We start from the raw sequence: 18,477 nt of genomic DNA on the forward strand, positions 1-18,477 counted from the left end.
TACACAAACCTCCACTCCATCCAAACCCCATACAAACCGGGCGTGAGCCAAGCCTATGCGCCTTCAACCACTATCAACACTCTCTCAAAATGGTCTGTCGCAGCATTGGGGGCGAAACAAAACCGCGAAGTCGAGGCCGAAGCCGAACAAGAAGATCGACTCGTGATACACTCCACATTTGAGGCCAGCCAAACAGATCTTTGGCCAATTCCCGATACTCTGGTCTCGCAGCCCGCGAAGAAGCAAAGAAGGACCAGAAAGACGGAATGGTGGCGGAATCAAGAACTCATATCAAAAGGCGGTGAAGAGAGCCTTTTGAGGGTGTGCTGAACGGGAAGATCATTTGATGTTGAGTCGTTGATGTGGTATATAGCGCAATCATGTTTGATTTTCGAGCTAGAGATGTTGGTTTTGATTGAGTGTTGTCCCCACTTTGATGAGTGATGAGTGGAATGATACGGAGTATCGAGGAATCGCGGATGTTTGATTCTTCAGCCCTGTGAAGCTTTTGTTACCCCACTTCCATCAGGGAGGTGGTACTAATGCATCATTTTTTCCATTGTCCCAATCTTGCCATCTCGGTCGGCAACAGACAGGACAAAGGTCGGACGACAGCAGGTGTGACGCGTCGAATTTCTCTCACGAGTCTTTCACTGATCCAGTATTCATGGCGATGGTTTGTCGTCGACGACACTATCGTGAGGCCGGACAGGGATAATGGTGGTGTTCGTCTGCATATTTTGGATGGTCTGCATATAATGCATAATACTTCGTCACCAGCGTAATAGCTACGCCAAGTATGCATAATCATTCGCTTGACGTGATTGGCGCACGGGACTTTCGAAGGATTCGGAGGGAGAAACACAGCGTCGACTTCGTATTCCACAGAGATGACTCGATGGAGACTTTGTATGGCTTCTTTGCGATGTTTCCTGTGTGCTGGACTCGAGTCGTGGGCGAGTTGCAGGTGATGCGGTGGAATTGCGATCCTTCTTGTGGTCTGGTCGGAGATGCCTTGGATGGTCATCGATGGTACGACTGTGTAAGATCGTAGTTGGAAGTGGCCGACCTCCGATAAGTGCTAAGTTTGGATTTAAATGAGGATATACTTTGTTTTCATCCATTTCAGTCCATCCAGAGAGTTCCACATCCCACGACCCCGATGATGTGCGATGATGACCCGAGTCCATATCCGTCGGATTCCATCCTCATGATAAGGTCGCCTGAAACACGGGATGGAATAATAGTCCTGCTTGCAAATAGGGAACTGGTATATCAGATCTGATGGAGGGTATAAAATGCCGGCTGGCTGCGCGCCGGCGTAAGCACTCGATACACAACAGCCATGAACGACGAATCCGCGAGCTGAAGATGAGACCAGTTCGTAGGCAAGTTCGCACACTGGATGTCGTTTGGTCCCTTCATCTCGAATGCATGAGCCTCCTATGTTAAAGCGTACAAGATGGCGTCAAGAGAGATGCAAGAGTGATTTCGTTGACCTATGAATTGACGACAAAGAGAGGCTTAGGAGGTTATCCATGCCGCTCTAGCTCGTACTGTAGACAGTATTCGATTCTCTGCTTTGCCGATGATTCTTCCCCGCTTGCGAGCAGAGGCAGGAAAAGGCAGAAGGCATCAAGCAGCAGCAAAAGAAGCATACGTAAATTGGAAGCTTGGAAGGAGTCATTCTTCCTGTTTGCAAGACTGCCACATATCTTTGTACTCTTCATGGCGTAGATTCATCTACCTGGCTATGTATGCGTGGCTGCACCATCTACCGGTCGCCGATGAGACGGATCGAGTTGCTGCTGGCGCTGCATCGGCAAGACGTCTGCTCCGTTTCCCTGCCAGTGAGATGCTCGATTCTCGGTCTGTGGAAAGGAAACACGGAGTCGCTGCTGCGAGCGGTGCGGTTCAAGCATTGCCAGTCATCCTGACGTTGTTGCTATTTTTCCGTCATAGTGGCAGCTTCGAAGGCGCAACCAGCAGCCAGTCTCGCTTCGCGATTTCGTCTGCTCCCTCCTTTCCCCAGACAGTCGCTTGCAGGACAGCAAACGTCAAATCAACCACCAGCTAGCTAGCTTGAACAATTATTTGTTTCTTCCCCTTCGACCAGATTCGAACGTCTTCGTCCCCCCTCTTTTGCTTTTCTAGATTCCTCTTCTATTCAATTCCCGACGTGACTTGGAAGAGTCATTTCCATGCAACACCGCCGTGCCTAACGAACCCACCTCTTCATAAGGACATTGCTACCCAACTCACTCTCCCGTACGACAATTAGGCTGAAGGACAGCACAACAAGCAAAATACCGTCAGCGCGGAAAGGACAGGAGAGAGAAAAGTTTCTTGATTCCATCTCTCATCTTCTCCGTCGAGTACCACTTCACCTCAGCTCAGCACGCCCGAGGGTGCCCGTTTTGTCTCTGACTGCTTCGTGTTGAATCGTACATTACATTACAGTCCATACCACACATCCATACCACATCCCATCCCACCCCAAGGTATAGACGCACCAGAAGATCAGACTGCCCAGGACTGGTCGATCCAAGAGCAAACTTCATCCAGGACTCCACCAGAGGAGGCTCCGCCCATTGCTGCATTGCTCCCGCCCAGGTCATCCACCTCATCTACCATATCCGGTCAAGGCCAGTGCCAGACTGCGTGGACAGCAATTGATTGACATTGTCGGTGTCGCTGTCTTTCCCATTGTCGTATCGCCCGGCTGTTGCAATACCATACGCAGCACGGTGGATAGTCAAGACCTAACCAGATCACTCACCAGACGTACCCGATCCTCGAGCGACTCGACCTATTCCCAGGACCAACCTTGTGGGAAGGCCGTTGCGAGTAACGATTGTCCGGCTCACTGCAGCTGGCAGTGATTGCTTCGCCGTATTCTATCTCATTATCGATAACAGAAAAAAAAAATATCCCGGCAGCTGGATCCTCTCAGGTTGCCATACCCATCCATACACACACACAGGCCCGTGGTCCCGCGCCCGCATCCCTTTCCATTCTCGCTTCCTCGCTTGCTGCTTCCCTGGCGTCACTCCGTTGCTCAGTCGCCGGTCGCCCAGTCGACTCGCCCTCCTTCACCCTCTCGCATCCACACCTTCCACCCTCGTCCCTCCGCGAGCCTCCACCATCCCATCCGCCCTCCTCCCTTCACCCACTTCGCAGCCCACTTCGCCCCTCGCTAACAAAAAGTCTGTGAGCTGCTCTTCTCCTCCCGATACTATCTTTTTTTAAATCGCGGCCCATCCCACCACCAGACCACATCGCTCCCAGCAACATCAACATCCGCATGCTAGACCACCCGATGCGACGCTGAGAGTAAACACTCAAATACCGCTCACGACCCCGCCGTCGACACCTGGCATTGCGCAAATCCAATTACTTGCTCCGCATCAGGTCCTGACGCATGCCAGCCTGTCGTCGCACCCCACGCATCCGATCGCAACATGGCTCCGCAGCCCGCCTACGTGGTCGACTACGACGATGAAAAGAAAAAGGCAGTCAAGGGAACGAAACAATCTGCAAGATCATCAAAGAAACTACCCAAGATCTCCCAGCGGGAACCCGAAAAGGATAGTTCTAAGCGGAGGAAACAGCTCGAATTTGCTCCGGAGCGAAGGCCAGAGAAAAATGTCGAAATCATCACCGAGCGCGAGATAAAGCACGATCGACGAAGCTCATTCTCCAGCACCAGTCCCAAGTCACCGCGAAAGTCGGCCAGACCGCCGTCGGCGCACAAGAATCAGAACTTTCCGAGAGTGAAGGAGGAACAGCCTCGACATTTTGGCATTCAGCCAGCACAGCCGACACCATCAGCACCACCACTTGTGTCGCATATGACCCAGCCGACGATGTCGCAACCCATTGCTCGTCCTCGTGCACAAACAGCATTCACCTCGCCGTATCCTTCGAGACCGACAAGTTATCATGCTGCCTATTCGGGTTCGTATGGTGCTGGTCCTCCGTTGTCAGGTTCAGCTTGGGCAAATTATGTACCGCAACCCCAAGCGCCAACGTATAACCCTCCGACGATAATTGCTCCGTCGCATTCACCTTCTCCGTATGCTCAAGGCCAGAACTATCAATATAGTACTCCGGTATATCATGCTCCTTCAGTTCCTGGCTCAGACTACTTTGGATCGCAAGCTTCATCGGCACCGGAAAGACCAATGTCTGCTCGACCGTTATCATCCAGATTCGACACACCCGCAAGAACTGCCTCTGGATATGGTATGCGCGATACAACAGCACATGAACAATCCATGTCCTACGATAGTCTTTATCACGATGACGGTTATGCCTCGCAGGCTGAGGGCGTAATTGCAAGGCCAAGAAACAGCATAAGACAACCATCCAGAAGATCCCAGCAAGCATATGAATCCGATTACGATAGAATGCCACCACCACCTCGCCCATCGGATCGACCCGAACGACGATCATCGCTACGACACTCAATGGAACACTCTCCTGCGGAGTCATATCCAGATGATCGAGGTGAGCGAAGGACTCTTATTCGTGACGACCCACCGAGAACTCGGCGTACCAGCAAACACCGGAATTCAGTCACATATGATCTTCCAGACGCTCCCCAGGAGCGAGAACCTTCCCGGACTCGACGACCTGCATCTCATCGTAATTCCGCTTCATACGACATTGCCGATTCGATGAGTAGAGTAACTCTTGAGCCACAATCCAACCAAGGACGGAGGAGGTCTAGCTATTACGGTCCTTCCGCAGCTACCTCAGGGCATACCTCGTCGTCCGCAGCTAGTGGTTTGGAGGCCAAAATGAACGCTGCGACCCATTATCAGGATGATGTTGGCGGACCAACTCCACAATTGACTGCAGAGGCATTGAAGAAACAGCAACGAAGACATCATGGTGGGAGCAGCAGAAGCAGTGCTAGCCGCGATGAAAGCGATTATCGAAAATCTGCTACAACACGAACCACTCGAAGTGGAAGTGGCAATGACGATGAAAATGTCACGATCAAGGTCACAGGAAGAGCTCACGTTAATGTCGGTGGAGCTCAAATTGATTGTCCTGATGGAGGAGAGATCGAGATCAAGAGACAACAGAGAGGCAACCGTGGTGGGAGTGATCGATCCATCTCGGAATATGGCCCATACCCTGGCCAAGCACAGATTGATGATCGACGAAGCAGAGTCGATCAACCCGCCGGCCGATCCCGCATATCTTCACAACATTCTTATACCCGTGCGACGAAATATGTTGGGGAAGGTTATTTTTGATCTGGAAAATACTTTTCTTTTCGTGGTTCCATTCTTCGGTTGCAAGCGAGCGTATTGATTAGGGTAGGATGACCCCAGTTTTATTTTTTGTGCATTTATTCATGGGCGGCTTGTCCTTCGACTTTTTTGGTCTTCTTAAAAAGGGGCGAAGAAGAGGGAAAAGTATATATACCCCAAAAGCACATTTTGTTCTGAGCTTTAAAGCTTGAAGTTTTTCTTTTGTCGTTGGAATTGACTTGTATGAAGGAACGATTGTATGATTGATGACCGGATACCTCTTTTGTAATTTCTTTTGTCCTATCTAGCGGGTGGGAATCTGTAGGAGCTGGAATTTCTCTGAAAGCATTTGGATTGGGACAGGGCAAATTGAATCGCTTGAATAAGTGGTGGATTTCTCATTTAGGGCTCATGGCATGGGTTGGGTGGTATTCTAAGATCTTGCATACGAAGTGCTAGCAATGGCCATGTACTTCTATTCTATCTTGCACATTGGGATATTCTTTGTTTCGCGATTTTGCGGTAATGCATAGATGGCGGGAGAGAGGAAGATGTGTGGATGTGGTAGATGGGTTGTACATGGGATGTGCGGATGGCATGATCAGATGTATGACGATGTGGAATGGCTTTTGAGAAGTGTCATTATCAATCTGAGGCTTGTTAGGGACTCAGTGGATGGATGTCGCTGAGGATGTTGGATTTATCGATGAGGAGGTGGAGGGATGCATGTCAGAGCTGATAGGCTTAATTGAGCGGTATCTGGCAGGTTTCTAGGAAGCAAGAAGATAGTTAATGAGCACTATGATACCCTAATTTCCAAAGCCTCATTCTGCCTAACTTTTGAAGTCTCTATGATGTATTTTTGATCTTATTGGTGACGGTCTAGGAAATCGAGTCGTCACAGAAGTGTAGGTATAATGGCGCTGTTAATATTCCGTGTGATACGGTTGCTTGTTTTACATTTCCACGCTTGGTATTTCAAACTCGTAATAATTACAAGGTCCCAATGTTAATGTCCAGGTAACGGCCGTCAAGCAACAAGAAGTGGAAAACAGCCACGTGATTGTGAACCTCGCTTAATTTTGGTCGCGGTGGAAACGGGTGGGGCGCAAAGTAAACAAACCAGCCTCCCGCCTTTTTCAAACCTCCCAACCACCTTCGTCATACCTCCAAGTTGCATTTCTAGTCCAGAATCTGGACTAGTTCTCTTTCTCTCTCATACTCACGATACAAACTTTACGACGTTTATGAAAGCAAGATCACGATAAACTAAGATCAAGATAATTATCTTGTCTCGACGAGCTATTCCCGACGTTGTTGATATCGCTTTAAAGATTGGCACGATCAAGAGAATTGTGACGAGTTCCGTCACGATTGACTAAGGTCGCTTTCACAAAGTTCAAGCTCACGAGAAGCGAAATACATCATGGCACCTCTAAAAACCTACCTCACAACTCTCCTCCGCCGCGCCCCCCTTCCCACACCCACACTCATCGCCCGAGCAGACCCTCAACCCGTTCCCGGTGCGGACGGCGTCACACCCTTCGAATCCATCCCCAACAACGCCGTATTCGCACTCTTTGGCATCATCGGTGTCGGATTCGTGCTCACGGGTATCTGGTTCTTCTTCTGGGCCAAAAATGGCGGGTTCGTCTTTAAAGAGAACGACTGGGATGATTATAAGAGTACGGTACTCAGGCGGAAGGGTCCGAATGGAACGACATTGAGTGGTGCCACGGAATCTACGGATCTTGGTGGTGGAAGTGTGGTGCATGGCGAGAAAGAGGGACGCAGTATCTGGGGTGGACGGAAGAAGAAGAGTAAGAGTGGAAAAGCGGAGAGATATAAGGATTTTGATGAGGAGAGTAGAGGATTTACTGAGATTACGGGGACGACTGAGAGTACTGAGAAAAGTCGCTGGAAGCTGCGCAAGGATAAGAAGAAGGCCGCAAAGGAAGCACGTCTTCGTGGCGGGGATTTGGCTTCTGAGATGACTGAAACTACGGAGATGCTTGATGATGATGTCGATCACAGTGTCGTCGATGCTATGCGTGCTTATCGTCATGAGAAACCTGCCCGCGTTGGTGGATTGAATACTGTCAGCGAAGGTAGTGCTTGGGATGGAAGTATGGGCGAGAACTCCACTACCGCATCTTCAGATGCTCTTCTCGCCAACAGAGAACGCACACCAACAAAAAAGAAGAAGAAGGATGATTCCTATACAGGCGGCATCCGCAAGGTCGTCTCCACCTCCAAAGAATCAACTGGTTTCTTCGGCCGTACCACCACCACATCCCGCAAGCACGACGACGAACGCATCAAAGCCGAAGCCGCCAAACTCCAAGCTAAAGGCCGAGCAGCCCAACGCCGAGATTTCAGCTTCCAACACGGTGACGATGCGAGTACCGTTGTTTCTGAAGAAGATCTCGCGAGGGAGCAGAGAAGAGAGGCCAGACGCGACGAGAGAGAGCGTAGGAAGAGTAGGAGTCCGACGAAGAGGGTTCCTGGCGAGTACGCTGGGAGTGAGAGTGTAGAGAGTGATCTCGGTACCAAGAGTTATCGACATGTCATCCCCGGGTTGAGTGTTAGTGGAGGCGGGAGCGAGGTGGCGAGTACGGTGGGTAGTAGTGTGGCGGGGAGTGAGGGGTATAAGGAGGAGAGACGGCGGAGGAGGGCGGAGGGTGGTGGGAGGGAGAAGGGGGAGAGGAGTGGGGGTTATAGGAGGGGACGGAGGGATAGTTTGGAGTGAGTGTGAGGTTTGGGGGGGGATGAGTGATGTGGAGGGATGGGAAGGAGTGAGGAGGGGATGACTGTATGATAGTGAGGGATCGTGGGAATGGGGATAGTTGGTGGTATACATGAGGGATTGATGATATGTCTGGAAATGGGATTGTGGATATGGATACATGAGATGATAGCATAGCGTAGCGTACAAAGATTGTATCGTGGTCTGATTTGGGGATCATATGGAGTAACAGATAGTAAATAAATGAACATTTGCTACATACTCCTTTATTTTGCTCTCTACGTCCGTTTCTTTTTACATCCGTGTCAAAATCAAAACTCAAAATCGGGTCTCAATGGCGAATTCTCAAGCCCGTTAAAATATTACTCTTATAGAACATATCTGGTCATTGAACGTCTTCTGGTATATGGCAATCATCTCCCATCCCACGTCTACTTATGCGATATTGTGATATTTACAAGCACCCCTACCACTGTTCTTCCCGGACCTAAGTATGGCAATTATCGCAGAGGACTTCAGCTTGGTCGTTGTTGGACGGGGTCAATCTATCCACACAGGGAATGATGTTTCGGGCTCTTTAAGTGGAAAAAAATAGTGAAGGAAACCTTGAGAATAGTTGGTTGCCTGGTAGAATGTTCGTATACGATAATTCCAGAGAAATGATCAAGTGAATGTTCACAGTGAGGTGCAACAATTGTTTCTTCAATATTAAACTTCCCAGAAGCATAAACCTTGTAAATTGTATTAAGATATTTGATTGGATATCTTGGACCAGTGTCTCATGTTCGAGAGAATTGAAAGAAGCGAATACGACCTTCGACATTAAAAGATGGAAAGAACTTAACCCTATAGTGGACGACAAGAAAGTAATTTTCACCACCAAAAGAATCCTGATCCGTGGCATACACATCCCTCAACATCGCTTCCTCACTGACCCTTCACCCCACCCACCTCTCCCATCCCAACCCTAGCGCCCAACCCATTCTTCTCATACGCCAAATCAACCATCTTCATCGTCCTCACCGATTCCTCCCCCTCAATCCAATACTGCGTCTCCCGTCCCTTAACCCGATTCACAAACTCCTCAAGCTGGTACCGGAAAGACATCCAATCCTTCCCTCCCTTCAGCCCAGTAAACTCCCCACCGGCTTCATCGAACGTATAAGCCTTGCGTGTGCTCTTCTCTTTCCAAGTTTTTACCACCGCTTTGGTAGTGCTGTCGCGGATGGTGAACGTGTCGATGATGTCAATTCGATGCCAGAGGATCCCGTGCATCATGCCCCAAAGCGTGAGGGTGCGAGATTTGATCTGCTCTTGTGATGCTGGGAGCGAAGGGGTAGGAATGACTTTATCATGCAGCCGAACGGTAGTGAAATCGACTTTATACATCTTCCCGCCCTTTAAATCACACTTCGCTTCTCCGATCCCACCACCTGGGAATTTGAATGTTGCATGGCTTCGAAAGTCGCATCCCTTCTGTGGGCCCTCAGTGAACGAATCGGATTTGCAACTCACACACTCCTCAGGCTCAGATCCGAAAAGTAACCGCAACGCCGCGAAGTGATAAACACCTAAATTCATCATCGCGCCGCCAGCTAACTTATAATTCAGCGAGATATCATCATCTTTGATCATCCAAGCCGGTAACTGCGATTCCGAACTCACATATGCGATTTCAGTTGAGGGGATGAGCGAGCGGAAGAGCTGCCAGGAGGGGAAGAATTGGAAGTGGAAACCCTCGAGGATGACAGGGGCGTTAGGGAGGGAGAGCGAGGAATGGGAGAAGAGGGTTACGGCTTCGGCGGCGTTGGAGACGGAGGGTTTTTCGAGGAGGACGTGTTTCCCTGCTGCGAGGGCGCGGAGGGCCCAAGGGTAGTGGAAGGCGTTGGGGAGGGGGATGTAGATGCAGTTGATTGTGGGGTCGTTTATGATTTCTGAGGTGGTTAGCTAGGGGTTGGGGTGAAATAGAGGTAACAAGGAGTTTTGAGAAATGAGGGGATGTTTTGGGCAATGGGGTAGAGGCTTGGTACCTTCGTAAGAGTCTTTGACCTCGGGAATACCATGTTTCTTTGCAAATGCTTCGGCTCTGGTGCGGTCACGAGCAGCGATTGCTTGGACGATGACTTCTGGATGGGATTTGGCGGGGACGATTAAACCCATGGGACTGTTCTTAATCAGAATGTGAAGGTCCAAATCCCAAGAACTCTGGAAGATACTCACACGATCCTTGCAGCCCCTAAAATTCCGAATTTTAAAGCATTCTCACTCTTTGGGACCGGTGCAGCAGGACTGATGAAGATGTGCCAAATTCGACTGATGAAAGCACCCATCTTCGTAAGATCGTTATTTCGACAGTGTGTTTGACGGGTAAGATGCCAAGCCGGTTGGGTACATCCAGTGCAGAACAGTTGATTCCGTTCAAGTGTATGTAACAATATCTCGAAGACAAAGATCTTGTGGAATACCAAAGTATTTTGTATTCGAGCCTGCTCCCAGCACGGGACATATTACCAATCTATAACATTTTTTCCGCCGCATCTGCGGCCTGACTAGTATTGATTTTTCGCAATGTTGCATATCGCAAACATGTTCGGGACGACTCGTTCTCCGATTCTTTGTAATAAGTCACTGCCACTCTCTTCATCTTGACTTGAGAAAATTCAACAAGTACAATTACCCCTGTAATCTTACCTAAATTATACGACGCTAAAGGCGTTGTAGATTAGCGATGAAAGCACATTGCATAAGTGGGGCCGTGGCGTAGCGAGCTTCCTAGGGACCATGGACATCATCTCACCTCCTCCGTGCCCTCGTTTGCCTTTCTCTTCATTTGAGAACAGTCCTATGAAAGCAGACTGCATACTGGAGATTACTCGAATTAGCACTTCAGAATGAAGTCCACCGAGAGCGCCGTTGGATCTGTAGCCCTTGTCCCCATGCATCAGCTAGCGGAAGCGAGATGTTTTGAAGATGATTGGACAGGATTGAAAAATCAGAAGGAGAGGCGTAAGAGACAGACTCGTCTTGCATTAAGATCCCTTCGTAAGTACTACCAAGTCTTCTGCAAGCGGCTCGTACCTGCGTAGAATAGTCCTCGCTATACGACAGAAACTGGCTGACAAACTCCAAGGCAAGCGTCAAGCAGCTCAAAAGCAGGCCAAAATCCACGAGTGTCCCATGAATCAAGTCCCGGCAACATATGCACCGGAACTCGATTCACGAATCGATTCAGAACAGGGATTCCTGATTGCTCCTTCGTCGGGTGCATATATTCCTCCCTTCCGTGATCAAAGCGGGTATATAACTTCCCAGCGATTACTTGATTCAATGTCTCGAGATCACTTGATGCCACTTGTTGAGTATAATCTCTTCCGCGCCATCTCGACAAACCTCCAAATACTGGGAATAAAGCTCGTCGGCCCGCCTTGTAGCTTTGGGGGAAATGTCCCTCTTTTTCCTAGACGATTCAACGAGGCAAACATTCCTAAGTCTTTGAGAGCAACTCCTCTCCAGCAGTCCACCCACTACGCAGAATGGATTGATATTCTTCCGTCACCAAAGATGCGTGATAATGCAATTCAAACGCAGCATATGTACACTCCACATGAGTTGTGTGCTGACCTTCTTGGCGGCTTGATGGGACGATCGAACGAGGTTGACGCCGGTCTAATAGTTTGGTCGGATCCATGGGATCCGCGTAATTGGGAGGTCTCTGAGGGGTTTCATAGGAAGTGGAGTTTTCTGCTTGAGGGATGCGATGACCTTCTAAGATCTACTAATCGATGGAGAGAAATTCGCGGCGAGAGGCCTTTATTCGTAGCATAATGTTTTTGTTCATTGTGGGGAAAACTTGTTGTCTAGTCGAGCTAGCAGTGTGCATTCGTGGATAAGACCTGTCCCAGTTACACCCTGCTCTTTTACTGCCTCCCTTGAACTCCCTTTTAGTCTTAACCTGCCATATCAAGTGAGCGAAAAGATGTATTAACAGTCCCGATTTTCTCTATCTCTCGGGTCTCCCTCTCCATGAACTCGAAAGCGTGTCGCGTAATACTCTTTTGGATACTTTATCCCCAGTCAGTGCTCTTTCTGACCTAGTCTTTCTTCCCAGAATGCCCTTCGAGGAAAAGCTCCTTCCCACAGCTCGAAAAGACAGGTGTTTTCATCAATAACTACCGAAGCTCGAATGCGTTCGTTCTTTGCTGTAGCCCACGCAACATTGCTCGTGCCTTCGAGATCAAGATTCGATTCGCCCCATTCCCCAGTCAAGTCCATGCCATCAATCAAATCCTCGAGATCTGTGCCGCTGGCAGTGTCAAGAAGACTTTGCGCGTAAACCGGAAGGGTGGGGTATGGTATCCCAGCTTTGCTGCGTTCAATATTTTGCGGTACACACTGAATGTGGCAGTCAAGTGCTGGAACTAATTTGAACCACAGAAGAATACCATTGCACTTAAAACGTGGAAACGTATGCATTAGCGATTCGGGGTGAAGTCCAGGAACCTCTTCCGAGATAGTGTAGTATTTCATATTCTGTGGACCTTGCAGAAGACGGGAAGCCTCTTCGAGTTTGTCAGTTGGTACACACACCTGCCAATCCTGAATTCCCATCAGCGTACGTTGACTGTTAAATCTTTGCCAAATCTTACCCTCGTCCTCTACCAGCGCCATAATATATCAAGGCAGAAGGAAGTCCCAACCATGCAGCACGTGATCCCAGCCTCTTCTAATATTGACGCGACTCTCGCTATCTCAGGCGCAGCACCTCCGTTTGAAATGAACCTGTCTTCTGGGAAGCCATAGATAATGCCTGGATATCTGGGGTCAGCAACTCTTGGAGGAAGCTCTGACCGCGGTGAGACGACGACAACAGGGAACGGGAAATCTGAATCTGGGATGTCCATTGCTTCACCGTCGCAGAAATGGTGTTTTCTGGAATTTTCTTCCGTTCGGGATCATTCCATAATGATTTATCACAGTGTTGCCTAGAGGTTTCCATTACAGCTTGATATTTGGGGTGGTTGGTGACGTGTTGGTTGTGTTTGGAGGAAAGTCCAAAGCCGAGGATGTTGCGCCAAGCTGCTGACATAATTTTCTAGTCACGTACGCTTGAATTCTGACAGGTATTACAACGAGAAGAAATATTTAAAGGCAAATCTAACTCAAACTCTGTCATTGTCTGAAGACTTGAGTATTCACGTTTTGTAAACTAAGTTCTAGTGGCTAACCAAACTTGAGGAAATTAAGGCATGTTTTCGGAACAGTCCAAATAGACGACATCGGATGAAGTGAATGGTGGTTTTATCTGTCTCTATTTCAGACGGCCCATTTCAGGCCCCAACGAGGAAGAACTTGATGTATACTGGTCAGAGTCGGTAAAGTATATTGAGAGAAGTAACATCGATCAAGGTTTCAGAATCGTAGAAAAATTAGAAAATTGTACTCCCCCACGCGTGAGATATCTCGCCTCTTTGATTCTACGACAGCAAGGAATCTAAATAATTCTTTTGCGACATTCTTCTATAAGGATGTATGCAAAACCATATCTATTCCACCGACTGGCAATTCATGGAACACCAAGTATATGTTTCACCTTCCTAACATAATTCGGACCACTACCATCACTGGACGCAGGTTGCTGCTCACAGTGGTCGATGAACTTCTGACGATGCACCATCTCCAACTCAGCTCTAAACTCATATATCTCCATACCGTATTGGGCACAAAGCCATTGCAGGTCTTTGTAATCTCTAGATTCATTTCTGGTGAAATGAGCCAGTAGCTTGCTTCTCATTGCGGAAAGCAGTTTCAGGACTGGAAACTGGTGTACGCTTTCTGATGGTAAGACGGTATTAATTATCTCGACAGAATCGGTGAGATCGATGTTGAGGCCGAAGTTTCCTTCAAATGTTAAAACGAAATTTGTAGGTTTGAATGATAATTCTGTACCTGCTAGTAAAAAGTCGACTTCAACGAGCTTTTCTAGTCGCCCAAATTCTACTACACGAACAAAACTCCTCAATACACCCGATGTAAGACCTAACGGTATTATAATACTACATTGAAATCAGAGACTATCCCCAAATATGCTATTTATCAGGCAAACTCACAACTTCTGTAGGTCTAAGACTTGCTTAAGTTCTAACATAGTTGCACCGACTGCCACATCAATATCATTGGCCCTACGATCACTTCCCCTAAGACTGAGCGAAAAGCCACCCATGAAACCAAACACGATGTTATTAGCGTTGAATATGTCTTTGATGTACATTGCTGCCGAAAATAGGCGTCCGTTGGTGGGGTTGTTTGATTTGGCGACGAGTTGTTTTAACTCCGAGTAGGTGTAAGTGGTACACATGTTGAGTTCTGCCGATCGAGTATGAAAACTGTCGCGATCATGAAAGTTAAGATTTTTTACAGGTGTTAGAAAAATGAAGGAAAAGTATTTAAATATGTTTAGAGGAAGCAGGGTTGGAAGGCAGTGCTGTATAGGCGTCAGGTTGTTGGAGTGTTGGACTTCCAACATCTGCTGATACATAATCCCAAGACCGGATTTGCGGCCTCCTCATTTTTAGCCAAACCCCGAACAACGTTTATGAGAAAGAATTCGACACATAACGATCAAAGGTCTCCATCAAAAAAACTTAAGACAGTAAGATTTTTATAACATTGATAAACTTACGATAGTTAAAGTTTTTAGTACTTAACACTTGACACGATACTTCTAGTCTGAACTTTAACGTGTAACGACTGAGTATCAGCATACTTTGAGAGAGTCACGTGCTTGAAATCAGGGGGCAAAAGGCAATTTTGTCAGTGAAATCGTCAATATGGCTATACCACTATAAACACAAAGCTGGTCTGAACTATGACCTTCTTAATTCGAAATATCTTCATTATGATCGCTTGAAAACTTGATTTATATTTCTGTACAAATAGATCAATATCAATAATATGTGGTACAGTATATGCGGGTCTGCAAAGTGGATCTCGCTTAGAAAGACAACTTCACTTTTTCAACAGGTATCAGGTGGACTTCACGAGTAGACGCTGAGATTTTGAGAAGCTGTAATTTTGGGAACAGTATAAATATTGGTATATAATCAAGGACACTATCGCACTTAAAGTCATTCGCTTCAATACCATTCGCTTTACGTGCCTGCTAAGTAATTGTCTTCGCCTGTAATCTCGAACAATAATTTGTAAAATGCACACCTACAGTCCTTCAACATTAGCAGCACGGATAATACTGCCCTCAAGAGATAGATGTCTGTGTCAAAGCCACCAAAATGCATATAGAAGAAGCAGCACGAAAATTTACATTTAATAAATCAAGATACCGAGAACGAAATGAAATGCCTCAATCTAACTCATTTTTGTAGCTCGAAAGACCATATTTGAATTTCCCATAAAAAGAATGAAGTATTAAGACGAATTGCTCTCGTTGCTTGAGAAATTTTTGCGCTCGTAATTCTTCGTGTTGCACAATGCGTCCGCGAAAACTTTGCTTTTGGACCATTTGATACAGATAAATATGCTCATGAGTTTGCCTAAACTGCAAACCTGTAAATTTCAAACTCCACTGATTGATTTTATTGAAGACCTGAAATTGCTTTCCTGGTATTTGAGTGCTATTTCAACGAAAAATACTGCTTGAACTCCTGTGCACTGACTACATTCTACTTCCTAGGGGTCACTTCCTTGCGCCAATGTAACTCGTGAACAAATATTGTACAAGATGAAGTAGCAATTTAATAAAAGTATATATCATGTCAAGTTCCATTCCTCAACAGCCTCGAGACCGCTTCTAATGTATCGCTCAAGGCTCTGGTGACCGGTGGTGGAGTCTCGGTAGTATCTGGGAGTGTATTAAAATCTGCATAGGGTGTCGCAGATTGTGGAGGCTGTGAGGGGGCTAGTTGAGCGAGTTCGAGGTGGGTCTCTGTAATAAAATGTTAGTTGTCGCTTTTGGATAAGGTAAGGTTTGAAATGTAGACGACAAGAGCAGAAATAGTCTTCGAGAGATTTACCACTTTGTCTTCTATCCGTGTTTCTGCCCTTCCATGATACAAAAATTGCGACGATTGCAAACACCGTGGCTGTGATACCAAAGCTCAGAGTGAGGATATCATTTTCTGAGACTGAAGAAGAGCTTAGTAACATTTCTGCAAGGGATTCTTGGGTATAATACACATGATGATGGTGGGTGCTTTAATGACGAGATAATGAAACGTATTCCAAGCAAGAGTTGGCACGTCCAAAGTTGCAAAGGTTGAGATTTCCAAGGCTCGAACGGTACGCCAAAGCGTAGAGAGCAGTTTTCTATCGGAACGTATTTGTGCCGACAAACAATGTGTTTAAACGTATTCAAGACAACAATCTGAAGCATCAGAGGCTGCAAATAATATTCTTCTAAAGCGCGTATGAAAAGTCAAAGACCAGACCACTGTAGTCTATGTAAACGTGTTTGTGCCGACAAGGACTTTGTTTGAACGAATTCGGGACAGTAATTTGAGATCTCTTAGTCTGCAGAAGTTTCTGACCAGAGGCTCGCAAGAAGTGTCAAAGTACAGAGCGCTTTCGGCTGCGTAAACGTATTTGCTCGGATATACGATGTGAGTTTCGAGGAAAAAGTTGGGTGGTCATGACTTTATAATTGACGTTGAAAAGTATTGCTGTTGTGAAGAAACAAAAATACGAAATGTACACTGGTAATAGTTGTTGGTTGTCTTAAGTGAGGCGGACCGCATATAAGACCTACAAATAGGATAGAATCAGCCTGCAGGCATACATTGAGAGATATGTTAACTTAGACTGGGATCCAAGATACATGCAGGGACTTTCCTCCTGCAAAGTGAGGCTTACAAGCGAAGTTTCGCTAACAGTGCCACACTGCACCACCCTAAGTGCCCCTCAATGCCCCGGCCGGCGGCCATAGACCTACACTCCCAACAATCCTCGCCGAAATATCTCCTTGCGGGCCACTTGCTGGGATTTCACGCACCTAACACAATCCGTAAAAGATTTTGCCGGAAACACACGGAGTATCCCCATAAAGTTACCTACAATTCTTATGATCTTCAAGGCACACTTCAGCCTTCGACTGTACCCGACGCCACACCTCACCACCGACGGTCACACAATCTGTCACACAATCTGACGGTGCATTATCTCAGAATCTAATACTTTGATTGACGTTATTTAGTGAACGGGCTTGTGACCGTGAAATTTACACAACCAATTTTGGTTGTTAGGTAGAATTTCTATTTTCAATTTAGTACATAGAGAGGAAAAGCTCGAGGACATGTAAAGTAATTATTTTTGCTCGATGAAGCGAGTGAGAACTGGAAAAGTTGTAAATTTCCGAGTTTTACGAGTTGCCAAGGAGAACTTCTCGGCTTGTGCGTATCAGTAATTAGGAAAATATAGCCCCCAAATGGCCTTGCCTGTTATTGCCATACACCAAGCTGAAGGATGGCTATTGGTTCAGTCTCAGAATTGCCAGCGTGGGATAGTGGCCGCTGCAGCACTCGGCTCCACGGCAATTATTGCTTCCGCATTCGGGTGGGGGCTTGCTACTCGATCTTGTATATGAATCAATCTGCTTTCCTACCTGCGAGACACAGCTTATGTCATATTGCACATGGCAGTGATTACACGATAATGGATGTTATTAGCATACAGCTCTCCAACACCACTAGTCGGACCCCGTACCCCCCGAAATCGCTCGCTTTCCAACCAAGTTGTTGAACAGGAAATGATAAATCGGATGACGCGGCTCTTATATGCGATGCGGTCATGCGGCGGTGCACTTTCAGATATGGGAGGACCTTGGGGATGATTTAACTAACCACAATCACGTTTCTGTCAGTAGCAACTGGAATGCCTGTTGGATGGGTATCATAACAGAGATAAGCGCTGACTTGCACATACCGAAGATCCTTATGACTTGCGCTCTTCCCCAGATTCGGTGTCCGAAAGCAGTTCGTACTGACTCCCTTGTATGATGCCAAAGATTCCAAAGATTCGGATTCTTTTGGGAACCACAATACAGTCTGAATATTCTTATTCTCCCTTACATCCGAGGAACTCACTCATACCATACTAGAAATTTGTTCCTTATGTTCTTCAAACATGAGTCGTGTAGGCTCTTTTGAAGTTTCACAAGCGTTTTCTCACAGAACAATTGAGTAATCGTCCGTTATCAGTAGAGCACAAAGTTGTAAATTGACAGAATGTTAGATAGGAAGTTTTAAGATATGAGCTATTAATCCAGGTCCTCCGTTAAATTTCAAATTGCATTCATGCATGTGATGTTGAACTCAGTAGTGGTGATTTGCACTAGCCACAGGTAGCTTGTCCCCCCTTTTGTGGGTCCTTCGACAGCCGAGAACAAACGACCATGGGGTTTCCAACAATACACTTGGCTTCCGGAAAACTCTTGTAGATCTAAAACCGACATTTGAAATC

At 47.0% G+C, this 18,477-nt stretch overlaps 8 protein-coding genes across 8 annotated transcripts; 4 read left to right on the forward strand and 4 right to left on the reverse strand.

Moving 5' to 3' along the window:
* Window positions 1-1,588: 1,588 nt before the first annotated feature.
* Window positions 1,589-2,077, forward strand: GLAREA_06243 (uncharacterized protein; the record flags this gene model as incomplete). Its single annotated transcript, XM_008081657.1, has 1 exon — window positions 1,589-2,077. The coding sequence occupies one exon, from the start codon at window positions 1,589-1,591 to the stop codon at window positions 2,075-2,077; it is 489 nt and encodes a 162-aa protein (XP_008079848.1).
* A 1,384-nt stretch (window positions 2,078-3,461) lies between these two features.
* On the forward strand, window positions 3,462-5,267 carry GLAREA_06244 (uncharacterized protein; the record flags this gene model as incomplete). The annotated part of the gene is made up of 1 exon (XM_008081658.1): window positions 3,462-5,267. One exon carries the CDS (start codon window positions 3,462-3,464, stop codon window positions 5,265-5,267), a length of 1,806 nt encoding a protein of 601 aa, XP_008079849.1.
* A 1,423-nt stretch (window positions 5,268-6,690) lies between these two features.
* GLAREA_06245 (uncharacterized protein) lies at window positions 6,691-8,013 on the forward strand (the record flags this gene model as incomplete). Its single annotated transcript, XM_008081659.1, has 1 exon — window positions 6,691-8,013. One exon carries the CDS (start codon window positions 6,691-6,693, stop codon window positions 8,011-8,013), a length of 1,323 nt encoding a protein of 440 aa, XP_008079850.1.
* Window positions 8,014-8,937: 924 nt separating this feature from the next.
* GLAREA_06246 (NAD(P)-binding Rossmann-fold containing protein) lies at window positions 8,938-10,340 on the reverse strand (the record flags this gene model as incomplete). The annotated part of the gene is made up of 3 exons (XM_008081660.1): window positions 8,938-9,944; window positions 10,041-10,174; window positions 10,231-10,340. 3 exons carry the CDS (start codon window positions 10,338-10,340, stop codon window positions 8,938-8,940), a joined length of 1,251 nt encoding a protein of 416 aa, XP_008079851.1.
* A 561-nt stretch (window positions 10,341-10,901) lies between these two features.
* GLAREA_06247 (uncharacterized protein) lies at window positions 10,902-11,835 on the forward strand (the record flags this gene model as incomplete). The annotated part of the gene is made up of 2 exons (XM_008081661.1): window positions 10,902-11,052; window positions 11,141-11,835. The coding sequence occupies 2 exons, from the start codon at window positions 10,902-10,904 to the stop codon at window positions 11,833-11,835; spliced, it is 846 nt and encodes a 281-aa protein (XP_008079852.1).
* Window positions 11,836-12,084: 249 nt separating this feature from the next.
* GLAREA_06248 (uncharacterized protein) lies at window positions 12,085-12,678 on the reverse strand (the record flags this gene model as incomplete). Its single annotated transcript, XM_008081662.1, has 1 exon — window positions 12,085-12,678. One exon carries the CDS (start codon window positions 12,676-12,678, stop codon window positions 12,085-12,087), a length of 594 nt encoding a protein of 197 aa, XP_008079853.1.
* An 895-nt stretch (window positions 12,679-13,573) lies between these two features.
* On the reverse strand, window positions 13,574-14,365 carry GLAREA_06249 (uncharacterized protein; the record flags this gene model as incomplete). The annotated part of the gene is made up of 2 exons (XM_008081663.1): window positions 13,574-14,063; window positions 14,118-14,365. 2 exons carry the CDS (start codon window positions 14,363-14,365, stop codon window positions 13,574-13,576), a joined length of 738 nt encoding a protein of 245 aa, XP_008079854.1.
* Window positions 14,366-15,779: 1,414 nt separating this feature from the next.
* On the reverse strand, window positions 15,780-16,170 carry GLAREA_06250 (uncharacterized protein; the record flags this gene model as incomplete). Its single annotated transcript, XM_008081664.1, has 2 exons — window positions 15,780-15,949; window positions 16,038-16,170. The coding sequence occupies 2 exons, from the start codon at window positions 16,168-16,170 to the stop codon at window positions 15,780-15,782; spliced, it is 303 nt and encodes a 100-aa protein (XP_008079855.1).
* Between the last annotated feature and the right edge of the window lie 2,307 nt (window positions 16,171-18,477).

Source organism: Glarea lozoyensis (genome assembly GCF_000409485.1).
Source record: "Glarea lozoyensis ATCC 20868 chromosome Unknown GLAREA15, whole genome shotgun sequence".
NCBI classification, from domain to species: domain Eukaryota; kingdom Fungi; phylum Ascomycota; class Leotiomycetes; order Helotiales; family Helotiaceae; genus Glarea; species Glarea lozoyensis.